The sequence below is a fragment of the Nilaparvata lugens genome, chromosome 6 (assembly GCF_014356525.2).
Source record: "Nilaparvata lugens isolate BPH chromosome 6, ASM1435652v1, whole genome shotgun sequence".
Classification (NCBI taxonomy): domain Eukaryota; kingdom Metazoa; phylum Arthropoda; class Insecta; order Hemiptera; family Delphacidae; genus Nilaparvata; species Nilaparvata lugens.
Window position 1 is genome coordinate 27,174,679 of NC_052509.1, and position 18,529 is coordinate 27,193,207.

Consider the following 18,529-nt stretch of genomic DNA (forward strand, 5'->3'; position numbering starts at 1 on the left):
ATGAGGCCGTGGAGCTAGCAGCTTCGGCGGGGTTACCTGCAACAGGTACAATGGCGGAGCTGAGGAAGGTTCTAGTGGATCATCACAGGAGGACGGCAGGCGAATCTAGCAGTCTCAACCAGGCTAGCGATGGAGCTAGTGCAAGCTACCACAAGGCAGAAGAAGCAACATCTCTGTGGCCTCCTATAGAGGAGGATCACCAGGAGTCTTCTAGACTCGGAAAACTACCCGAGGAGGCGTCACCAGCTTCAGATGGTGAGTCATGTCATTCATGGATGTATCGATTGTGGAGCAGGGATGCTGTCGAATTGCTCTTGGACTCAGTACCTACTGACGGCACCTGTTCCGAGTTGAGGAGAGCGCTAACAGAGCAATGGCAGCAATTCCTCACAATGCTACCACCGCCTCTGAGTGAAGAGGCCGTGATACAACCAGCGCTACCGAGATCAATGCCGGCTAATGCAGATACTGGTTCACTCTATCATGCGAGACCTGCATTAGTGAGACCAGAGGTGTCACCGGCCCATCAGTACAGGCCCCAACACGCACCACAATCACCGATCCGAGCTGCAGCACCTCACACTCCATTTATGGACCCAGGGACAGTGTGCGATAAAGTTCGGGGATGGAGGTTGTCATATGATGGCAACGGAGATGCTCCTAGTTTCCTGGAGCGCCTCGAGGAATCACAACAAGCCTACGGGCTGACAGGGGAGCAGTTGTTCCCGGCGCTACCAGAAATGCTAGCAGGAAGGTGTTCCTTATGGATGCAGAACCGGAGGGGTTTCTGGCATCATTGGAACGATTTTGTAAGAGACTTTCGGTCTCATTACTATCAAGCAACCTACGAGGAAGACCTGGATACTCAAATCCTGGGTCGGTGGCAGCAAGAAGGTGAGGCCATTGACGACTACGTAGAGGATCTTCAGACCCTCATGAGGGGGAGAGGAGATTTCTCAGTCAGCCACCAGCTGCAGAGGCTCTACAAGAATCTTCTACCTCGGTACAAGCTGTACATCAGGGAGGCCGAAGTCTATTGAGTGGACGACCTGCTCAAGCTGGCTAGGCAGTATAAGCAAATAAAGTTGGAGGAGAAAAGCACTCAACAGAGGCAGCGGGCTGCAAAACAGGAGGAGGTTTGTAAACCTGTGAAATCGTGCCCCGAGCCTGAACCTACAACAACCCAATGGCAAGCAGAGTCGACTCCAGTACGACCTGTGTGCTGGCAGTGCAAGAAGGCGGGTCACTGGAGGTCAGAGTGCCCTGAGATTTCTCTCTGCACGACCTGTGGGAAGTCTCGTCCCAGTTGCACCTATGAGAAAGACCCAAAGAGGATGACAGACAAAGCTGCGGTGGTAAGAACCAGAAACCAGCTTCAACTGGAACCGGAGTCGCAGTTCAACAACAGGCTGTATACCACAGTCGAGGTGGCTGACCACCAATATCGAGCTTTACTCGATACAGGAGCTGAATCCGATTACTTGAGCTTAGCAACTTCCGCAAGCTTAGAGGCAGCTGGATGTGCAAAGGGAACACCTACAGAGAGGGGTGCGATCTTGGCAAATGGCAAAGCGGCGCGGCTGTATGGGAAGGTGGAAATCAACCTGAAATTCGGCCAAGAGGTGCTACCCACAGTGATGACAATCATGAAGGGATTATCACCCGAATTTTCATTTGGTATGCAGTTCCTGCAGGAGCAAAGGGTGAAAATCGACACCCGCACATGTATCGTGGAGTGGGAGCCTCAACCCAGGGAGAAGAGTGCTCCAACCACCCAGGAAACTGTGAAGGCCTGAGGGAGAGAGATGAAGTCCGGTGTGGCCGCGATAGACATGCAAGGAAAGTGTCCACAACCCCAGGAGACACACGTCTTCATGCTGGTAAGTGTCCAAGATGTCTGGCTTAATGCACTGGTCGATACCGGGGCTGAGTTGTCCTATGTCTCTGGAGAGGCAGCACAACGACTGAAGAAGTCTGGCAATTGCCAGATCAAACCAATTAGTCATCAACCTGTTTTGGTGACTGGAGAAAAGCTTCCCGTGGTGGAGGAGCTGAAGCTGACTGCCGAGGTGTGCAGTAGATGAGTCTACTGGAGAGTGGCAGTGATCAACGAGTTAGAGTCCGAAATGATTTTGGGATTAAGTCATTTGAGAGCAATTCAAGCAATACTCGATCTAAGGTGGAGGAGGATGGTATTGCCTCCGGCTTTAGTGGGGAAGGTGGCAGCAGTCGCTTCAGAAAAGGAGGAGTTCCAAAAATTCCTGGAGGCAGAGCTGAAAAAATTCAGAGATGTGCCAGGTGCGACCCACCTCCTGGTTCATAGAATCAGGCTGAAGGAAGGAGCTGAGCCGTTCCGACAACGTCCACATCCTTGCAATCCACTTATGCAAGCGGTGATAAACGAGGAGGTGAACAGTATGCTCGATCAGCGGGTTATTGAGCCGAGCAGTAGCCCTTGGAGCTCACCAATTAACTTGTTGAAGAAGGCTAATGGAAAGATGAGATTTTGCATCGATTTCCCTCAGATTAATGCACTCACAGAGCGAGATACATATCCTTTGCCGAATATGACAGGCATTTTAGATTGATTGAGGAATGCTAAATACATTTCTTCAATCGACTTGAAGAGCGGATACTGGCAAGTACCGTTAAAGGAGCAGAGTAAGCAGCTTACAGTGTTTACAGTTCCTGGTAGGGGGCTATTCCAATTCCAGATGATGCTGTTTGGATTACACTCGGCTGGTGCTACATTTCAATGTCTTCTGGACCGGGTAATTGGGCCGGAGTTGGAGCCCTGTGCCTTTGCTTATCTGGACATCATCGAACTGGGGGAAAAGATGGAGGCTCATATGCTAAATTTAGCTAAAGTGTTCAGTATGTTGCGAGAGGCTGGCTTGGTAATTGACCAGGAGAAGTGCCAGTTCCTGAAGTGGGAGCTACGCTACTTGGGTCACATAGTGATGGAGCAGGGACTCAGGACCGATCCTGAAACAGTGAGAGCTGTAAACGAATTTCCAACTCTGCAGCGGCTAAGGATGCTCCGGAGATTTCTCAGACCTTGCAACCCCATTGCACCAGTTGTTGAAGGTAGGAGTGAAGTGGCACTGGGGACCAGAAGAGGAGAGGGCCTTCCAAGAGATACAGGGGGGCCCTCACTAGATCACCAGTGCTCACATATCCTCACTTTGAACTTCCGTTCACACTCCAGACAGATGCCTCAGAATATGGGTTAGGATCTGTACTTACCCAGGAGGTCGATGGTGAGGAGAAGGTCACCTGGCTGATTTTTGGAGAAGGAATGCCTGGCTGTGATTTTTGCATTGAGCAAATTCAAGCCGTATATAGAGGATACAAGACTACAGTGATCACAGATCACCAGGCTCTAAAGTGGCTCAGAGCCATCCCAAACCCGACAGGAAGGCTCACGAGATGGGCCCTAGGAATGCAGCAGTAAAACTTGGCCATCAAATACCGACGAGGAAAGCTGAATGACTGTGGTCCCTGATGCGCTCTCACGAGCGTTGCCAGGAGATGATGTACTGGCCAACCCACAAGAAGGCCAAAAGGAGGCTACAGGAGAGGTGGCCGCCATCATCATGGAAGACAATAGATGGATAAGGAGGATGAAGAGCAATCTACTCCATCATCCAGAGAAGTATCCTGATTATATGGTGAGGGGTGAGGCCTCATATCGACACATATGGGCCCGACAGCAGCCTCCTGATGTACCAGAGAGTGATGGCTGGAAGCTGTGTATTCCAAGTGGTGCACGGGCTGAAATACTTCAGCAAAGTCATGATGCACCGACAGCTGACCATCAAGGGGTGTTCCGGACCTATCACCGGATAGCCTGTCACTACTACTGGCCAGGCTTGTATGCAGACGTCGCGAAGTATGTGAGGTGCTGCAAGACCTGTATGAAGCACAAAGTGGAGCAGCGGCCTCCATATGGACAGATGAATAGCCAGAGGAAGGTGGTGCGACCCTGGGAGACCGTTAGCACCGACATGGTGGGCCCATGACCTTGCTTGAAAAGAGAGAATAGATACCTGGTGGTATTTCTGGACCAGTTCATGAAGTGGATGGAGGCTCGGCCGCTAGCTCAGGCAGACAGCAAGGCTGTTGCACGAGCTTTGAGGGAGCTGGTGGTCTATATTTATCTTGGTCTATATTTTGGTGGCTATATTTTATCTCCAATAAATTAATTATATTGAGGAAATTAATAACAGAAATTTTTGTCATCATTTCATGTTAGAATGAGCAGTGGGAAGTGGCATTTATCCTATTCTGTAGTTCTGCCAGTTTAATCTGAATTTCAGTACTATGTGACTGTTGAGCGGTCGTCGCTTGCAATAAGATGAAATAATCAACTAAATAATCATAATCAGGAGGCATCGCCCTCGCCATAGTGAACAGGAGATCAAAGGAAACAAAGAGGCAGTCACTACCATCCTCGACCCGGGACACCAGACCACACCCGAAGATTATGTCGTGGTCCATGGCGAAGTTTTTCCAGGTGGAGAGGCTCCAATGCATCCAGGGGTGGGACGTCTGGTGCTTCCAGCACGTCCGAGAAGGGCTGACCCGGTGGCAAGCCGAGCAGATAATTGGACAACAACTTCTTCGGCTGCTTCAACAACGGACCCCTCCAGTAGATGCCTTGGTGGAGGCCGCCTTGCGTGAACTGTTTGAGGTCTTCCTGCTTTGCGGACGGGCTGCGACCGAGATGTGGTGGTCACAGTGAACCTCTCCTCTTCTGAGACCCCTGTCGACCCTGTCAGAGCCAAGGTACACCTTCCCTCAACTTCCGCTGCCACAGATTCTGTGATGGAGGTACCTGAAGTTCTGATGGAGGATGAGGATACCCACCTGGAAGGGGGAGGAGGCGACTTCTCAATCTCTCTAGCATACGGGACTCCCGAGGAAGTCGTGCAGCCCTCAACCCCACCATGCACCTCGACATGGCTGGCAACTCCAACTCCCCCCACCCCATGCTGGGTTCAGGAGAGGGGCCTCACGGAGGACTGAGGAGCAGCTTCCGCCGAACCACGCAGCCCCCCTGAGATCGCAAGTAGGATCCCGGCTGCCTATCATCAACCTCCAACATCTCCTCGCCCGACCACCACGGCTCAGACCAAAGCGCCTGAGGTGATGGAACTTTCCTCTGAGGAGGAGGAAGAAGGAACACCACTCCCACCGCCTATCCGCCTGACTGCCGCCGACCCCAGACGGGGCCTCGCCCTTGTGACTATTGGGGACCGGCCTTCAGTGAGGAAGGTGACCCATCAATCTTTCCGTGCGAGGAAGCGCCCTCGCTCAGGTTGCCTGAGGATCAGGGTGCGACTTCCTGATGGACGTCGAGCTTGAGTGAAGCCGTGAGCTCCCCCACAGCGAAGTAGGGTAGTGTGTAAGCATGGCTCCCTGCAGGCCGAAAGCCTGGTAAAGGTAGTGCGCGAGCTTGACCTCAGCAGTGTGGAAACACTGCAGCCAGATTGCTAGCTCATCTGAACGTTGTGTGCAAACATGACACATTGGTCAGTTTGTGTCTGGATTGTCATTATGCAGACGCACACCTTCGCAGTGTGGAAGCACCGTGGCAGTGTGAAAGCATGGCACACAGTGCAAAAGCACGGACCGCAGTGTGCAAGCATGGCGTCCCCTTTGCAGTGCAGGAGCACAGCATCTCTGTATCCTGCAGTGCGGAAGCACGGCGTCTCTGTATCCTGCAGTGTGGAAGCACGGCCTCCTTTAGCAGTGCAGGAGCGACTCTTGCAGTGCAGAAGCACGGTGTCCCAAAGGCAGTGCGGAAGCACGGCACCTCCTGCAGTGCAGAAGCACGGCATCTCCAGGCAGTGCAAAAGCATGGCGCAGCTCTACAGTACCTCTTTAGGTAAGCTAGGCCGAGAACGTGACCAGATGGCTTGCTGTTTCTCCTTTGACAGTGCCGATGCACCATCACTGGTTGGCGAGGAACCAACCTGGTGCCCAGTTGTTTGCATGGTCCACTGTGACCGGCGGAGAGGTGGCAGAATGTACTTGGTGTTTTGGAACATCTGTCAGCCACATACCCTTTCCATCCTCACCCCCCTAAGGGTAATTGAGTTTGGGGCTTGTTCTAAGATGCTTGGTTATCTCTGATGAGATCACAGAGCCCAACGAGCAGCCCAGGGGAGGCCTTTCCCTCGACTCCGCGGCACATTCTTGACCCCAGGAAGTCTTCTGGTGACCAAGAATTGGGACCCGGAGACCAGAGGTGAAGCCCGGTGCGCGGGCTCCTATAGCTGGCTGATTCGTCTTCGAATAGCAGGTGGACCTCAAGAAAGGCCAGGTGATGCCTTTCCCATGACTCTGCAGCACATTCCTGACCCCAGGGAGACAACCGGTGCCCGAGGTGACCTACTACCCGGTGACCAACTCCAGCAATCAGTTCCAAGACTCCCAAATCCTGCTATTTCGGAGCTCAATATAAGGAGGACATCTAGTGGCAATCAGGAACGATACTCCCATTACAGAGACCCCCTCACGGCGGACACCAGATCGTTCCTATTCCTCTCACTCCACGCCCAACCCTGTTTGGCAGTGCGAAAGCATGGCCCCTCTTACCTAAAAGAGAGAAACATTTCTCTTGGGTGCTCAAGACCCTGTTCCAACCCTGAGGGTGGTTGGCGGACGCCTCACCAAGTCTCCTGTCCCCTGCTGTGGCCCACCCCAGTAGCCAACTGAGTCTAGCTGGCCCAGAGCGACACTGGGAATTCTGGTAGAAGAAGGTGTGGGCAAAAATCTACTCAGAATACATATTTAATAACTATCCTATTATTCAACACAAAGCATGTACAGTACAATTTCACATCCACAAACATAGTGCCTCAGTCTGTGCTTGGCAATTAGTGAAAACAGAGCTCTTAGAATTGTATCTGAAATTTCAAAAATTGTATTCTAAAATGGATTTCAATGTAGATACTGATGTTTTAATACGTGCAGTCCAGAAGCATCCTGTGGTTTGGGACACCTCTTCAGAATCGTACCACGACCGTTTCAGGACAGTGAATATATAAATAATGAGACAAATAGCCTGCACATATTCAATATGGATTATAATTTGCTATGTTGTCAGCTCAATCTTTTCAGTTCTTGGGTTTTTGTTGTCAGCAGTCAGCACTATTGTAGAGCTATCCAACGCAATGGTCTAGCTCTTTGAAGTAGCAATCTTCGACATCAAAGTAACAAAAATAAATAGATATGGAACACAGAATTCAAAGTAACCTCTATGATTGTTCTGTCGGTTCTTGGAATTATTTGTGGTCTTTCATTTCATGCTATGTTCTGGAGGCAAATAGAATACTTCTTCTATAAATGCTGTGTATATAAAGTTAATCTACTGTATATATGCTGTAAATCAATAAATATAGAATTGAAATGGTATCATTTTTCAAACAAACAATAAAGTTCTTTGGATGATTATAGAACAATTGAAAATTTAAAGCACTATACATTCCGCGACTTTCTCTATCCCGTTTACAGGTACAAATTCGAAATAAATAAACATCAGTATTGAATGATTCAAGATTATTAAAACAATGTCCATTAATTTGTTGATTATGAAAACATAACATAAGGTTTTTAATTTTATAATGTTCATATTATAATTTTTAAGGCAACACTGATTTTCATTTATTTTGAATTTTCACCTGGAGATGGGAGTAAGTCCTGCAATTTATAGAGCTTTCAATTGATTTTAATGGTTCTATAATGTTAGAGGTTTATTGTTTTTTGAAAAGAAGTGAAAGGTCTTTTTGAAAAAGCTGTACTATTTTCTCTTCATTTGTATTATCTCTATATAAGCTATTAACCAAATGATTTATTTATTACTGTCGATGGATAATTGATCCCTGTAATAATTGTGATTTTTATAATAATTGCTCTGACATCTGGTATTACAGAAGAAATTGAAAATTCGAAATCAGAACTTTTATATCATGATTGATGACCAAGTTGCCCAAGCCGCGAAAATCATTGCTGTGTACTAATTTACGTCGCTCGACAGTGAGATGCAGTCGATACGCTAAAGTGTGTACTGAACTGAAATTGGCTGCCGGCAGAGAGTTGCTCCAGTCGCAACTGGCTAGCGTCACAAATGTGCATCGAGCCTTAGACAATAATAGGTTCAGTAAAAATAAGGATTCAATGGACTTTATACAGAAATAATCTCCCTCATTTTATTTGCAGTATGGCGCAAGGAACTGTAGAAAAAATGTGAAACATATTATCTGGGAGCAGAAACCAGTTTTGGACCCTTGCAGGTACTTCCAGGTGACCATGACACCACTGGGAATCTGCTACACATTCAACATGCTGCCGGCTTATCAACTCTACACTGAGGATTACTACAATGAGTAAAAATTTCATTCATTCTGGCTTTTCAACATGAAGCTGTAGAGCAACGTAAATTCTTCAGAACTATAAATTCAAAATTATTTGAAATTTTTGGATAAGCACAATAAATGGATAAACAAAAGAGGGACACCTGATTGAAATTTCGAACTGATGTAGGAGGGGATTATGGAAATGGAAATGAGCAGCTTGAAGAGATTCGGATCGTATATTGCCACTTAAACAATAATTCAGCAGTTATCAGAACAATATAACCTAACACAACTGATTGATGTATAAAAATAGAATTTCTATGTCTATTATCAAAAATCTAATCTTACATATTTGTCATCTTCCTACAAGGATTAAGTTATTTGCCTGTTCCTACTTGAAACTCCTCATCATACCCATATTCTGCAATCCGCCCAAACTTCTCCTTCTAGCTGGGTTCTATGACATGACCATTTTGGGAATCCTGTTGCTCTCCATCCTTTGAACATGGTGTTTCCAGTTTTGCTGACTCTATTCAATCTTTTGCTATATGGAGATTATGATGGGCTCACTTCTTATATCAACATTATAAAGCCTATTTTCCCTTGTGCATCCTCTTACTGCTCTTGAAAATCTCATTTCGGCAGCCTGTAACCTGCTCCATTCTTTCTCATTAGGTATTCAGGTTTCAGAGTCATATTAAGAGCATTGGAATAGCCCTTACCTGAAACTTAATCTTGTCTCTCTCCTGGCTCTTTCAGAGTTCGATTTGTTGTTCCACATATGGATTGGAATCTGTTTTAATTTCACATTTAAAATTGGTCTATTTCATAGGTAATATCACAACCCAAATACTTGAAGTGTGATACTTGCTCCAGGACTTTATTATCGAGAACTATTCCAGATCTTAAAAGTGCTCTACCCAGGAAAGCCATTACATTCATTTTCCGGAATGAGATCTTCATACCATACACAGCACTAAAGAGATTCAAATGGTATAATGCTCTTTGCAGATCATTCTCAGTGTAATTTGATATTACCTGGTCATCAGCAAATCACAGGGGACTGAGAACCACCCTAAGAGATATCTGGATGCCTGGTTGTATCTTCTGCTTCCAACTTCTACACAGATCATCAGCAAACACATTGACCAATTTTGGAGAGAGTGAGCAACTTTGTCAACTAATATTGGTGAAAATTCCCCGTGTTAACAAACCTGAACAATTCGAAATTATAGTCTTCGTTCCATGATAGAAACTCTTGATAACCTCCACTAGGTAGATTGGGGAACCTCTTCTAATTAATTTTTCAAAAAGTAACTGTCGATCAACTTTGTCAAACGCTTTTTCATAGACTAAGGACCGGTTTCCGAGCTTGGGATTTAGCAAAGTTCTAGACTTTGAACAGCTGGAGTCAGAAAATTGGCTTTTCGAAACGTTGCATAGTCGTAGTCCATGTTTAAATTGAATTTCGAAAAAATAGAAAATTGAATACAAAATAGAATGAAGAGAAAATAGTGTAGAATTTAAGCTTTTTTCAATTATTTAGAAATGTTTCATTTTGTCAAGGAAAACAGTTTCTAATTATTATAGAATTAAGAAATAGTCCAGTCAACGAAAGATCATAGAGGGAAAAGTTTGAACACAATTTTTGAACCTGCAGCTCTTTTAAGGATAGTAAGGGGGTAAACGAGTGATATTGATGAAAGACAAACTATGTGTAAATGATCAAATGTGGACTCTGGAGTATTTGAACAAGAGTGATCACACTTGTACAAAGCAAGCAAGAAATGAGGAGGCAGACACAGAGAGGCAGGGAGAAAATAGGAAAAATTCCAATGAAAAGAAATCTATGAACAAAAGGAAGAAAATTGGATAAAAGCAGTAGGAAAGATAATTTCTTTATCAAACACAGTGATAAAAATGAAGAAGGAAGCCAGTTGAACAAACAAAGATCTATAGATCAAGAAAATAAGTCTTTAGAGAAATCAGAGGGTAGTCTGAAGAACTTAAGTCTGAAATCGTAGCAACTACAAGGAAATACTTCAGAATCGGAACGCTAAATGTAAGATCAATTTTGCGAGAAGACAGGATGATAGAATTCTGAGAAGCCCTGGAGGAACATTTCTCTCATCAAATATAACTGTTACTAGTACTAGGACTAACGATTTGTTTTTTTTTTCTATCTTAAATTAATACTTCAAGTCATTTTACAAAAAAAATCTTGTAATATATCTCCTTGTTTTAAATAAGTTCATTCATAATCACTGCACTAAATGATTGATATAGGTATTAATTTTTTCCACTTTCACTAAGCACTCCGGGAGGTTTACACCAGATCTGTTGGCTTCTTTCTTTTCAATCTCCTCGTCAGTGCTCAGTTGTCCAAAAGCTGGATTGCCTCAACATTTTGGTGGTTATGTAGAGCCTTGCTGTTTTTACAATCATCTCCTCGACTGTCTCAACTTGAAGGTCTCTATCAAGGTCGGCGTTCGTGATGGAATATGGAGCATTGACAGCATTTTGCAGACACTTGTTTTGGAATCGTTGGATGATGCCAATATTGCTCTCTGCTGAACAGCCCCACAGTTGCGCACCATACAACCAGACAGGCCTCAGTATTTGTTTGTAGAGTGGAATTTTATTGTAGGTTGATAAGCTTGAATTCCTTCCTATCAGCCAATACATTGTACTATACTTGAATGATTTATTTCAGAAACAACATGAGTCACATTTTTGGCCATTTTGAGTTAAGAGTGAATTCGGTATCTATGGATATAGCCACGTCTTTTCATGTAAAAACAACACCAGTCAAGCCATTCTACACGGTTTTTGAACGGCCTGAAGATTTCATTTGATGCAGAAACAACACCAGTCATTGACTTGTGTTGTTTCTGTGCTTAACAGCTGATAGAGTGGTCACATGTCAAGCGCTGCATGCGGCGTCGCACGCTTATTCTTATTAGCATTTAGCATTGAGGTTATGTTTGTTTACAACTAATATTGTTCAAGTCTTTGTGATTGCTTCATTAAAACTTCTCTATTGAAATAAAAGTTATATCTAAAGTAATACATGTAGTATGGCTGATGAGGGAATTGAGCAATATAGTAACAAAAGAAAGAAGGGATCTACTAATCCATCTGAATACAAAAGGAATGTTGTCAAAAAAGCAAGAGTCAAGGGTGCAGCTTACGTCAATTGGAAGAATCAACAACAACCTGAAATATCTCAGGGAGCTGATTGCAAGTAAGTTTATTCATTACGGTATACTTTTTAATTTTATTTTATAATCATTGTAATATCTCATTTTGTCAAAGAAAGGTATAGGTAGCCTTCCTAAGCTGTAGCACACCTATTTCATTACCATATTAGTACTACAAGACTACAAGCATATTATGAAACATTACTGAGTTTACCACAGATTCATTTATTTTAGCATACTCAATTTAGGTAATCAGAGCACAGCAGAATATTATATCTATTTTTAGTCTCAATAGCCAAGCTTTCTATTCTGTTTACTGATCCAAAATAATATGACTTCCCAAATCAGTCAGATAACTTTGCAAATAACTTAGAAAAGTTGTAGCAAGGTGGTTACAACATAAGTATGTATTTGATGTAATTGATATGTGAGGCCGAAAGCGAAAAGGGACCTCTTGTCGGCTGAATGAATTTCTCAGGAGAGCTGAAAATAGTGACTAAGGTCAAAAATATCGATTTTTGGTTCTTTATCGATCATGAAAGCTCGATTCTTGTAGTATAGTCTATTATGGAACAAACATTCGATTCGAGATGAGAAAAGATCGATATTAATTATTTTGTTAGGCTCTGCATGGCCTGAGAAAAGGTACCTCTTGTCGGTTATGGCAAAATAGCATTGCCGACAAAAGGTCCCTTTTCAGCAGTCACAAAGTGAACAAACATTCATTCATAAATTGAATTCTCCTGAATTCTAGTGGAAACTTGAAGAACTATAACAACGTTATGATTAAAGCAGAATGTTTTCTGATTATTTCAGTACATTCCCAATAAGAGGATACTTTTTTAAAACTTGGTTTCAGGCTTGCAAACTTTGTACTTTGAATGCAGAAATTTAAAGAAATAAATTAAATTTTCTTCTACTCTGTCATTATCACAGATTTAATTATAATTTTATAAATCTAAAATTAATAAGCAATAATTTTATTATAAATTGAATAGTTTCATAGAACATGTGTTTGATGAGACAGGAGGTTGCATCACTGCTTCTGAGAAAACCTATGTGTTTGTTCAGTTCAGTTTGAAGATTGGTGGTTTTACTTCAGCTGTTGTTTATGAAATTATTAGTTCATCTCCAAAATGAGTCAAAAAGAAGGAAAAGTTTTGAAAATATTGAATGATTTGGGTGTTAGTTGCAATATAAGTGCTGAGGATTACGGTGTGTTTGAAGACTACTTTACTAACAGACAACTTGAATCAAGTGATGAGGATTCTGAGGATGAACATTCACAGGAAGATCCACTCAATTCGTGTGATTTATCTTTATTAAAAGACATTCCAAAGTTTGATGATTCCATTGGTAACTATGAAAATCTTATTGATTTAGATGATATTGTTATTGAAGTAGAAGAAAGTGCTAATGATGAGGTTGTGGATGATGTCGACGGTGGAGAAAATCTTGTTCCAGCAGACAATTTAAATGTTCAATTCGACTTTTTTGAGCCAAACAAAGACTTGGAAGTGATTTCAAAGTTTCTCGAAAATGGGTGTGGATGTAAAGCATCATGTTCTAGTAAATTTACTTCTGATGACTATGCAAAAATGCGTCAAGATTCTGTGGAGCTTGACCACTACAATGAAGACCATACAAATCTATTGGATCAAGTTATTTTGGGACAATTGAGATGTTTAACTGCTGAATCCAAAACAACACAACGTTCAAAAAAACCTAACACTGAACGAATTCAATCAAGGACAAGTTATTTGGTGAAAGGTATTGGGGTATGTAAAGACACATTCATGTTTGTACATAATATTAAAATAAAGAGGATGAAACGAATAATTAAAATGTACAAAGATACTGGTTTGATAAGCAAACCTCATGGAAATGCAGGTAAAGTTTCTAAGAATGCTACAAAGTACTGTGACACTGAAAACATTGTGAGATTTCTGTACAATTATGCAGAACAGCATGCAGTTATATTGCCAGGCAGAAGTAGCACTGTCTACAATACAAATTTGAAACTGTTGCCTTCAAGTGACACTAAAGTTAAAATCTATGAAATTTACAAGGATTCTTTCACTGAAGACATGCCATCACAACCTGTTTCAATGAGAATGTTCGAATATATTTGGAAACAGCTGTGTCCCGAAATTGTTATTATGAAACCAAGATCTGACCTTTGCTCAACATGTCAGAAACATTTCACATCTGGTGCTGAAATGGCCTTGTTACCAGATGAAACAAAATTACAAACGGTTGAAAAAATGAGATCTCATTTAGATCTAGTATCAAAAGAAAGGAAGTTTTATAAAGACACTATTAAAGAGACAAGGGAGAATTATGAAAATGGAAAAACTTCAATTCATTACAGTTTTGACATGGCACAACAGATACATATTCCAAGCAACCCACTTCAACCCGGCCCCATTTATTTTCTTGTTCCATTCAAAATTGGTATTTTCGGTATTATGTGTGACACAGTGAACAAGCAAATGAACTTTTTAATCCCTGAAAGTGTCAGCACTACAAAAGGGTCTAACCTTATAGTAAGCCTTTTTCATTATTACTTGGAACACTACAGCCATGGAGAAGAAACAATGTTCATTCATGCTGATAATTGCGTTGGCCAGAACAAAAACAACATCATGTTAGGCTATCTTGCTTGGAGAGTGTGCAATGGGTTGAACAAAGAAATCATTCTCTCTTTTATGCCAGTGGGACACACAAAATTTTCCTGCGACTGGGCATTCGGATTACTGAAAAAGAAGTTTAGGGTATCCCATGTCTCTAGTATAGATGAAGTTGTTGACTGTGTTGAGAAGTCAACACCGACAACAAAAGTCAATCAGGCTATATCAGTTGGGAATGAAAATGGAGAAGTCAACATTGAGGTATATGATTGGCTGAATTTCTTTAGAGAGAATGGAGCAAAGAAAGTACAAAAAATTACCCAGTACAACCATTTCAAATTCTCAGCAACAAATAAGGGAAAAGTAGCTTGCAAATTTGAAGTCAATGGCAATGAATTTATTCAAAAAATTTTCTTGGATGATTCTGGTATTGGACCCTCTGGATTTCCCAACATCATAATTCCAGAAGGTATGAACCATCAACGGAAGGAGTATCTCTTCAAAAACATCAGAAGCTTTTGCAAAGAAGAATTCAAAGATCGACTTTGTCCTGCAGTTCCTGCTGATTCTGGAAATGATGTTGAAGTAGCTGAAGATGAAGTCACTGAGCCGACTAAACACCCAAAAAAGAAAAGAAAGCGCAATTTGTAATAGACATTGAATGTGAGTTGAAGTTTATTTTTGTATTCTCCATGTAAAAAGTTCTTTATGTTCCATGTTTTATGAATAAATTTATAGTCCTATAATTTTTCTCAAGGCAAGAGTAGTTTCTCTTTTGTAATAGATACTCAGTTTTTTTCAGTGTGTTTCTAAGTTTTTAAATTAAAATTTTTTATAAAATAGACTTAATCTACTTTTGAAGAGTAATGTAAGGCATTTTTTTCAAAGAGTATACAGCTAATTCAAAAATGTACAGATTAATAATAGTTTTTATCTCCAGTTTAACGAATAAAGGCTTGCAATGATCCAAATACTTTGCACTGCTCATAATCCTTACAACCTTTTTTTGTAACTTGAGTATTTCGTCAACCCTAGCAGAGTTACCCCATAAAAGTAAGCAGTATTTGATAACCGACTGAAAAAAGGCGAAATAAGCCATTCTTACACAGTTTGTTGTAACACAATTTCTCAGACGTCCTATAAGATACACCACTCTTGAAAGCCTCGTTTTCAGATAATCGATATGTTTCCCCCATGTCAGCTGATGATCAACATGAACACCCAAGAACTTTACATTATTAACTACACCGTGTTCAATGAGTTCATTATCATAAGGTCTCAAACTAAAGATAACATTTTCAGTTTTCCTTTCATTTAAAAGATAACCATTAGCCCTGAACCACACTTCTGCATCCGCCAATGAAATGTTTACAAGATTTGAGAGTTCTGCAAATATATAATATATAATATTATATATATAATATTATTAATTTCATTATTTTTATTATTTGCAGATGTAAACGTCGCTGCTATGATTTAATCAATGAAGAGGTTCGAAACATGATTTATGCCAAGTTTAGGAGCTTTGAAACGAAAAACGAGCAGGACAGCTACCTTCAAAGCTTGATCTCAGTTACTCCAGTAAAGCAACGTCGTCGTAGAGAAGACCAAGATGAATCAAAACAACCGGACAGAGGAGCCATTTATGTTTATGAAATTCCAAGTGTTAGTGGAAAATACCAGGTATGTAAAAAAGCCTTTGCTAACATTCATGGTGTATCTTATGAACGGATTCGACGTCTGAATCTACTATTGTCCCTAGGAAAGCCACCACAAGACCAGCGTGGGAAAAATAAATCTGGGAATGCTAAACCTGGTCATTTCATTGACTCCATAAAGCAGCATATTTCTTCATTTCCAAGCAAAGTGGCTCATTACTCAAAAAATGAGACTAATTATTCGAGTGAGAAATTGAATAACCTGATAATGTATAACCTCTTCAAAGAGAAGCATCCTGAATTAGATGTCAAGTATAGTTTTTATAGAAAAATTTTCCTGGAAAACTTTTCTCTCAAATTTGGTCGTCCACAGGTTGACACATGCGGTACATGTGAGGCACTTAATGTTAAAATAAGAAACAGATTTTTGAATGATGCTGAAAAAAGAGTACATGCAGCAGAAAAAATGGTGCACATCCGTAAAAGTAAGAAGTTTTTCAAAAAAATAACAGAAATCACTGATTTAGCAAAACGTGATCACTCTGTGGGTGCTATCTGTATAGATTACATGCAGAATTTGCAGCTTCCCACCATACCAGTACAAGAGACATTTTATTTGAGGCAGTTAACTGTATCTGTTTTCTGTATTCATAATTTGAAAAATGATAAAGTGAAGTTTTTTGTTTACCATGAAGGTATGGCCACTAAAGGTCCAAATGAGGTGACATCTTTCATTATGCAATACCTTGACACTTCGATGGTTGGAGTAAAAGATCTTCACATTTTTTCTGATGGTTCTGGATCGCAAAATAAAAATCACACACTTCTGCGAGCTATGTCAGCCTTGGTTTCATTGGGAAAATTTAAAACAATCAACCAATATTTCCCAATAAGAGGACACACATTCCTGCCTTGCGACAGAGATTTTGCTGTTCTGAAGAGAAAGATCAAGAAATGTGACAGGATATACACTCTTAAACAGTGTATTGAACTCATCATTGAGTCAAGTCCTAAAGATTCATTTATTGTTGAAATCCCAAATTCTAAGAACATTATTGATTATAAAAGTTGGTGGCCAAAGTTCTATGAAAAAAATATGCTGTCGATTGAAACGATGGGGAGACATGTCCCTAGAGAAGATAAAGTGAATTTGAAGATTAGCAAGTTCATGCAATTCACGCATTCATATTCTAATGAAGGAACTGTTTCAGCTCATCGCTATATTGATGGACTTGAGAGCCACACTTTTCGCTTATGGAACACATATTCAGATGTTATCACTCTCCCAGACGCAGTAGCCTACCCAGAAGGATTTATTCCCATACTCCACACCAAAATAAGTGACATTAAGAAGCTCAAGGACTACCTACCAAATGGAGAAGAAATACAGGACTTTTATAATGAAATATTTGCTTGGTCGACCTGTGAAAGAGAACCTCTTGCCAATAATGATGATTAAAGTAGCAAAAAGGAACTTTAATTTCCATTGAAACTGATCTATTATATTTTTTAATTTTACTTTCTATTATACTTGACAAAATACATCATACATTTATATATAAAACTCAGTTTCATTGAAGGAATATCCCAACTTACAATGCTAAAGATAGTTTATTGCAGAAACAACATAAGTCAAATACTTTTAAAATACCATAATACCACTTATATTTCAATATTTTTTCTGGCTTTCACATTTATTCAATCCAAGCAACCTAGAGATATGATATACATTTTTTTCAAATTTTTATTTTAATGGGTTCATAGTCTATTTGGTTTTTTCTGATTTCCCAAAAGTTGATGATTGGTGACTTATGTTGCTTCTGAAATAAACTATTCTACTTGTAGTTGAGCTCATCCCTCTTTTTCTTGACATTGCTTTTCCACCAAAGTTTGGTATCTAGAGTAATGCCAAGATATTTTGCTGCGTTTGCATATGGTATCACGTGGTTGTTGATTTTGACTGGTATGTAATCATGTGGTCTATTTGCAAAGGTCACATGCACAGACTTCTTCTCGTTCAATTTAATTCCCCAGTCTATGGTCCATTTTTGAATTTCTGTGAGACTTACTTGAATTTTTCTTGTTGCTTCTTCATTGCTGTCTCCTGGAGCTAGGACTGCTGTGTCATCTACAAACGAGGCAATGATTTTTTCTTCTGGTACAGGGGTATCATTTGTGTAAAGAAGGTAGAGAATGGACCCTAAAAACTTCCTTCAGGCACTTTTGCTTTAATTTTCATTAAGTTTGAGTAGCTATCTTCTAGTTTTACCCTGAAGTACCTGTTTGATAGGTGGGATCTCAATATTGTTGAATACTGGATGGGTAGTATTTTCTGGAGTTTTCTGTTCAGACCCTCATGCCATACTTTATCAAACGCCTGAGATACATCAAGAAAGACTGCTGCGCAGAACTGTTTCTCCTCAAGAACTTTCTCAATGATGTCAGTCACGCTGTGGACCTGCTGGATAGTTGAATGCTTACTTTGAAACCCAAATTGATGATCTGTAACTAGCTTCCTTGTTTCAATCATTGGCTGCAGTCTCCTTGGTAGCATTTTCTCTAATTTTTTTGACAAAATCGGTAAAAGAGATATTGGTCTATAGGATGAAGCCTCATGTGGTGGTTTTCCTGTTTTTGGAATCATTATGACTTCAGCAACCTTCCATATATTTGGGATG

The 18,529-nt window shown here is 41.2% G+C and overlaps 1 protein-coding gene across 1 annotated transcript; it reads left to right on the forward strand.

Annotated features, from left to right (window-relative positions):
• The first annotated feature begins 10,931 nt into the window (after nucleotides 1–10,931).
• On the forward strand, nucleotides 10,932–17,657 carry LOC120351864. Its single transcript, XM_039430568.1, has 3 exons — nucleotides 10,932–11,607; nucleotides 15,648–15,876; nucleotides 17,063–17,657. The coding sequence occupies exons 1-3, from the start codon at nucleotides 11,441–11,443 to the stop codon at nucleotides 17,147–17,149; spliced, it is 483 nt and encodes a 160-aa protein (XP_039286502.1). The 5' UTR covers nucleotides 10,932–11,440; the 3' UTR covers nucleotides 17,150–17,657.
• The last annotated feature ends 872 nt before the right edge of the window (nucleotides 17,658–18,529 follow it).

Coding starts and splice junctions, on each gene's coding strand:
- LOC120351864 (XM_039430568.1), top strand. CDS start 11,441: ATGGCTGATGAGGGAATTGAGCAATATAGTAACAAAAGAAAGAAGGGA. Junction 11,608..15,647: donor TCTCAGGGAGCTGATTGCAA/GTAAGTTTATTC, acceptor TATTATTTGCAG/ATGTAAACGTCGCTGCTATG. Junction 15,877..17,062: donor GTGTTAGTGGAAAATACCAG/GTATGTAAAAAA, acceptor GAACTGTTTCAG/CTCATCGCTATATTGATGGA.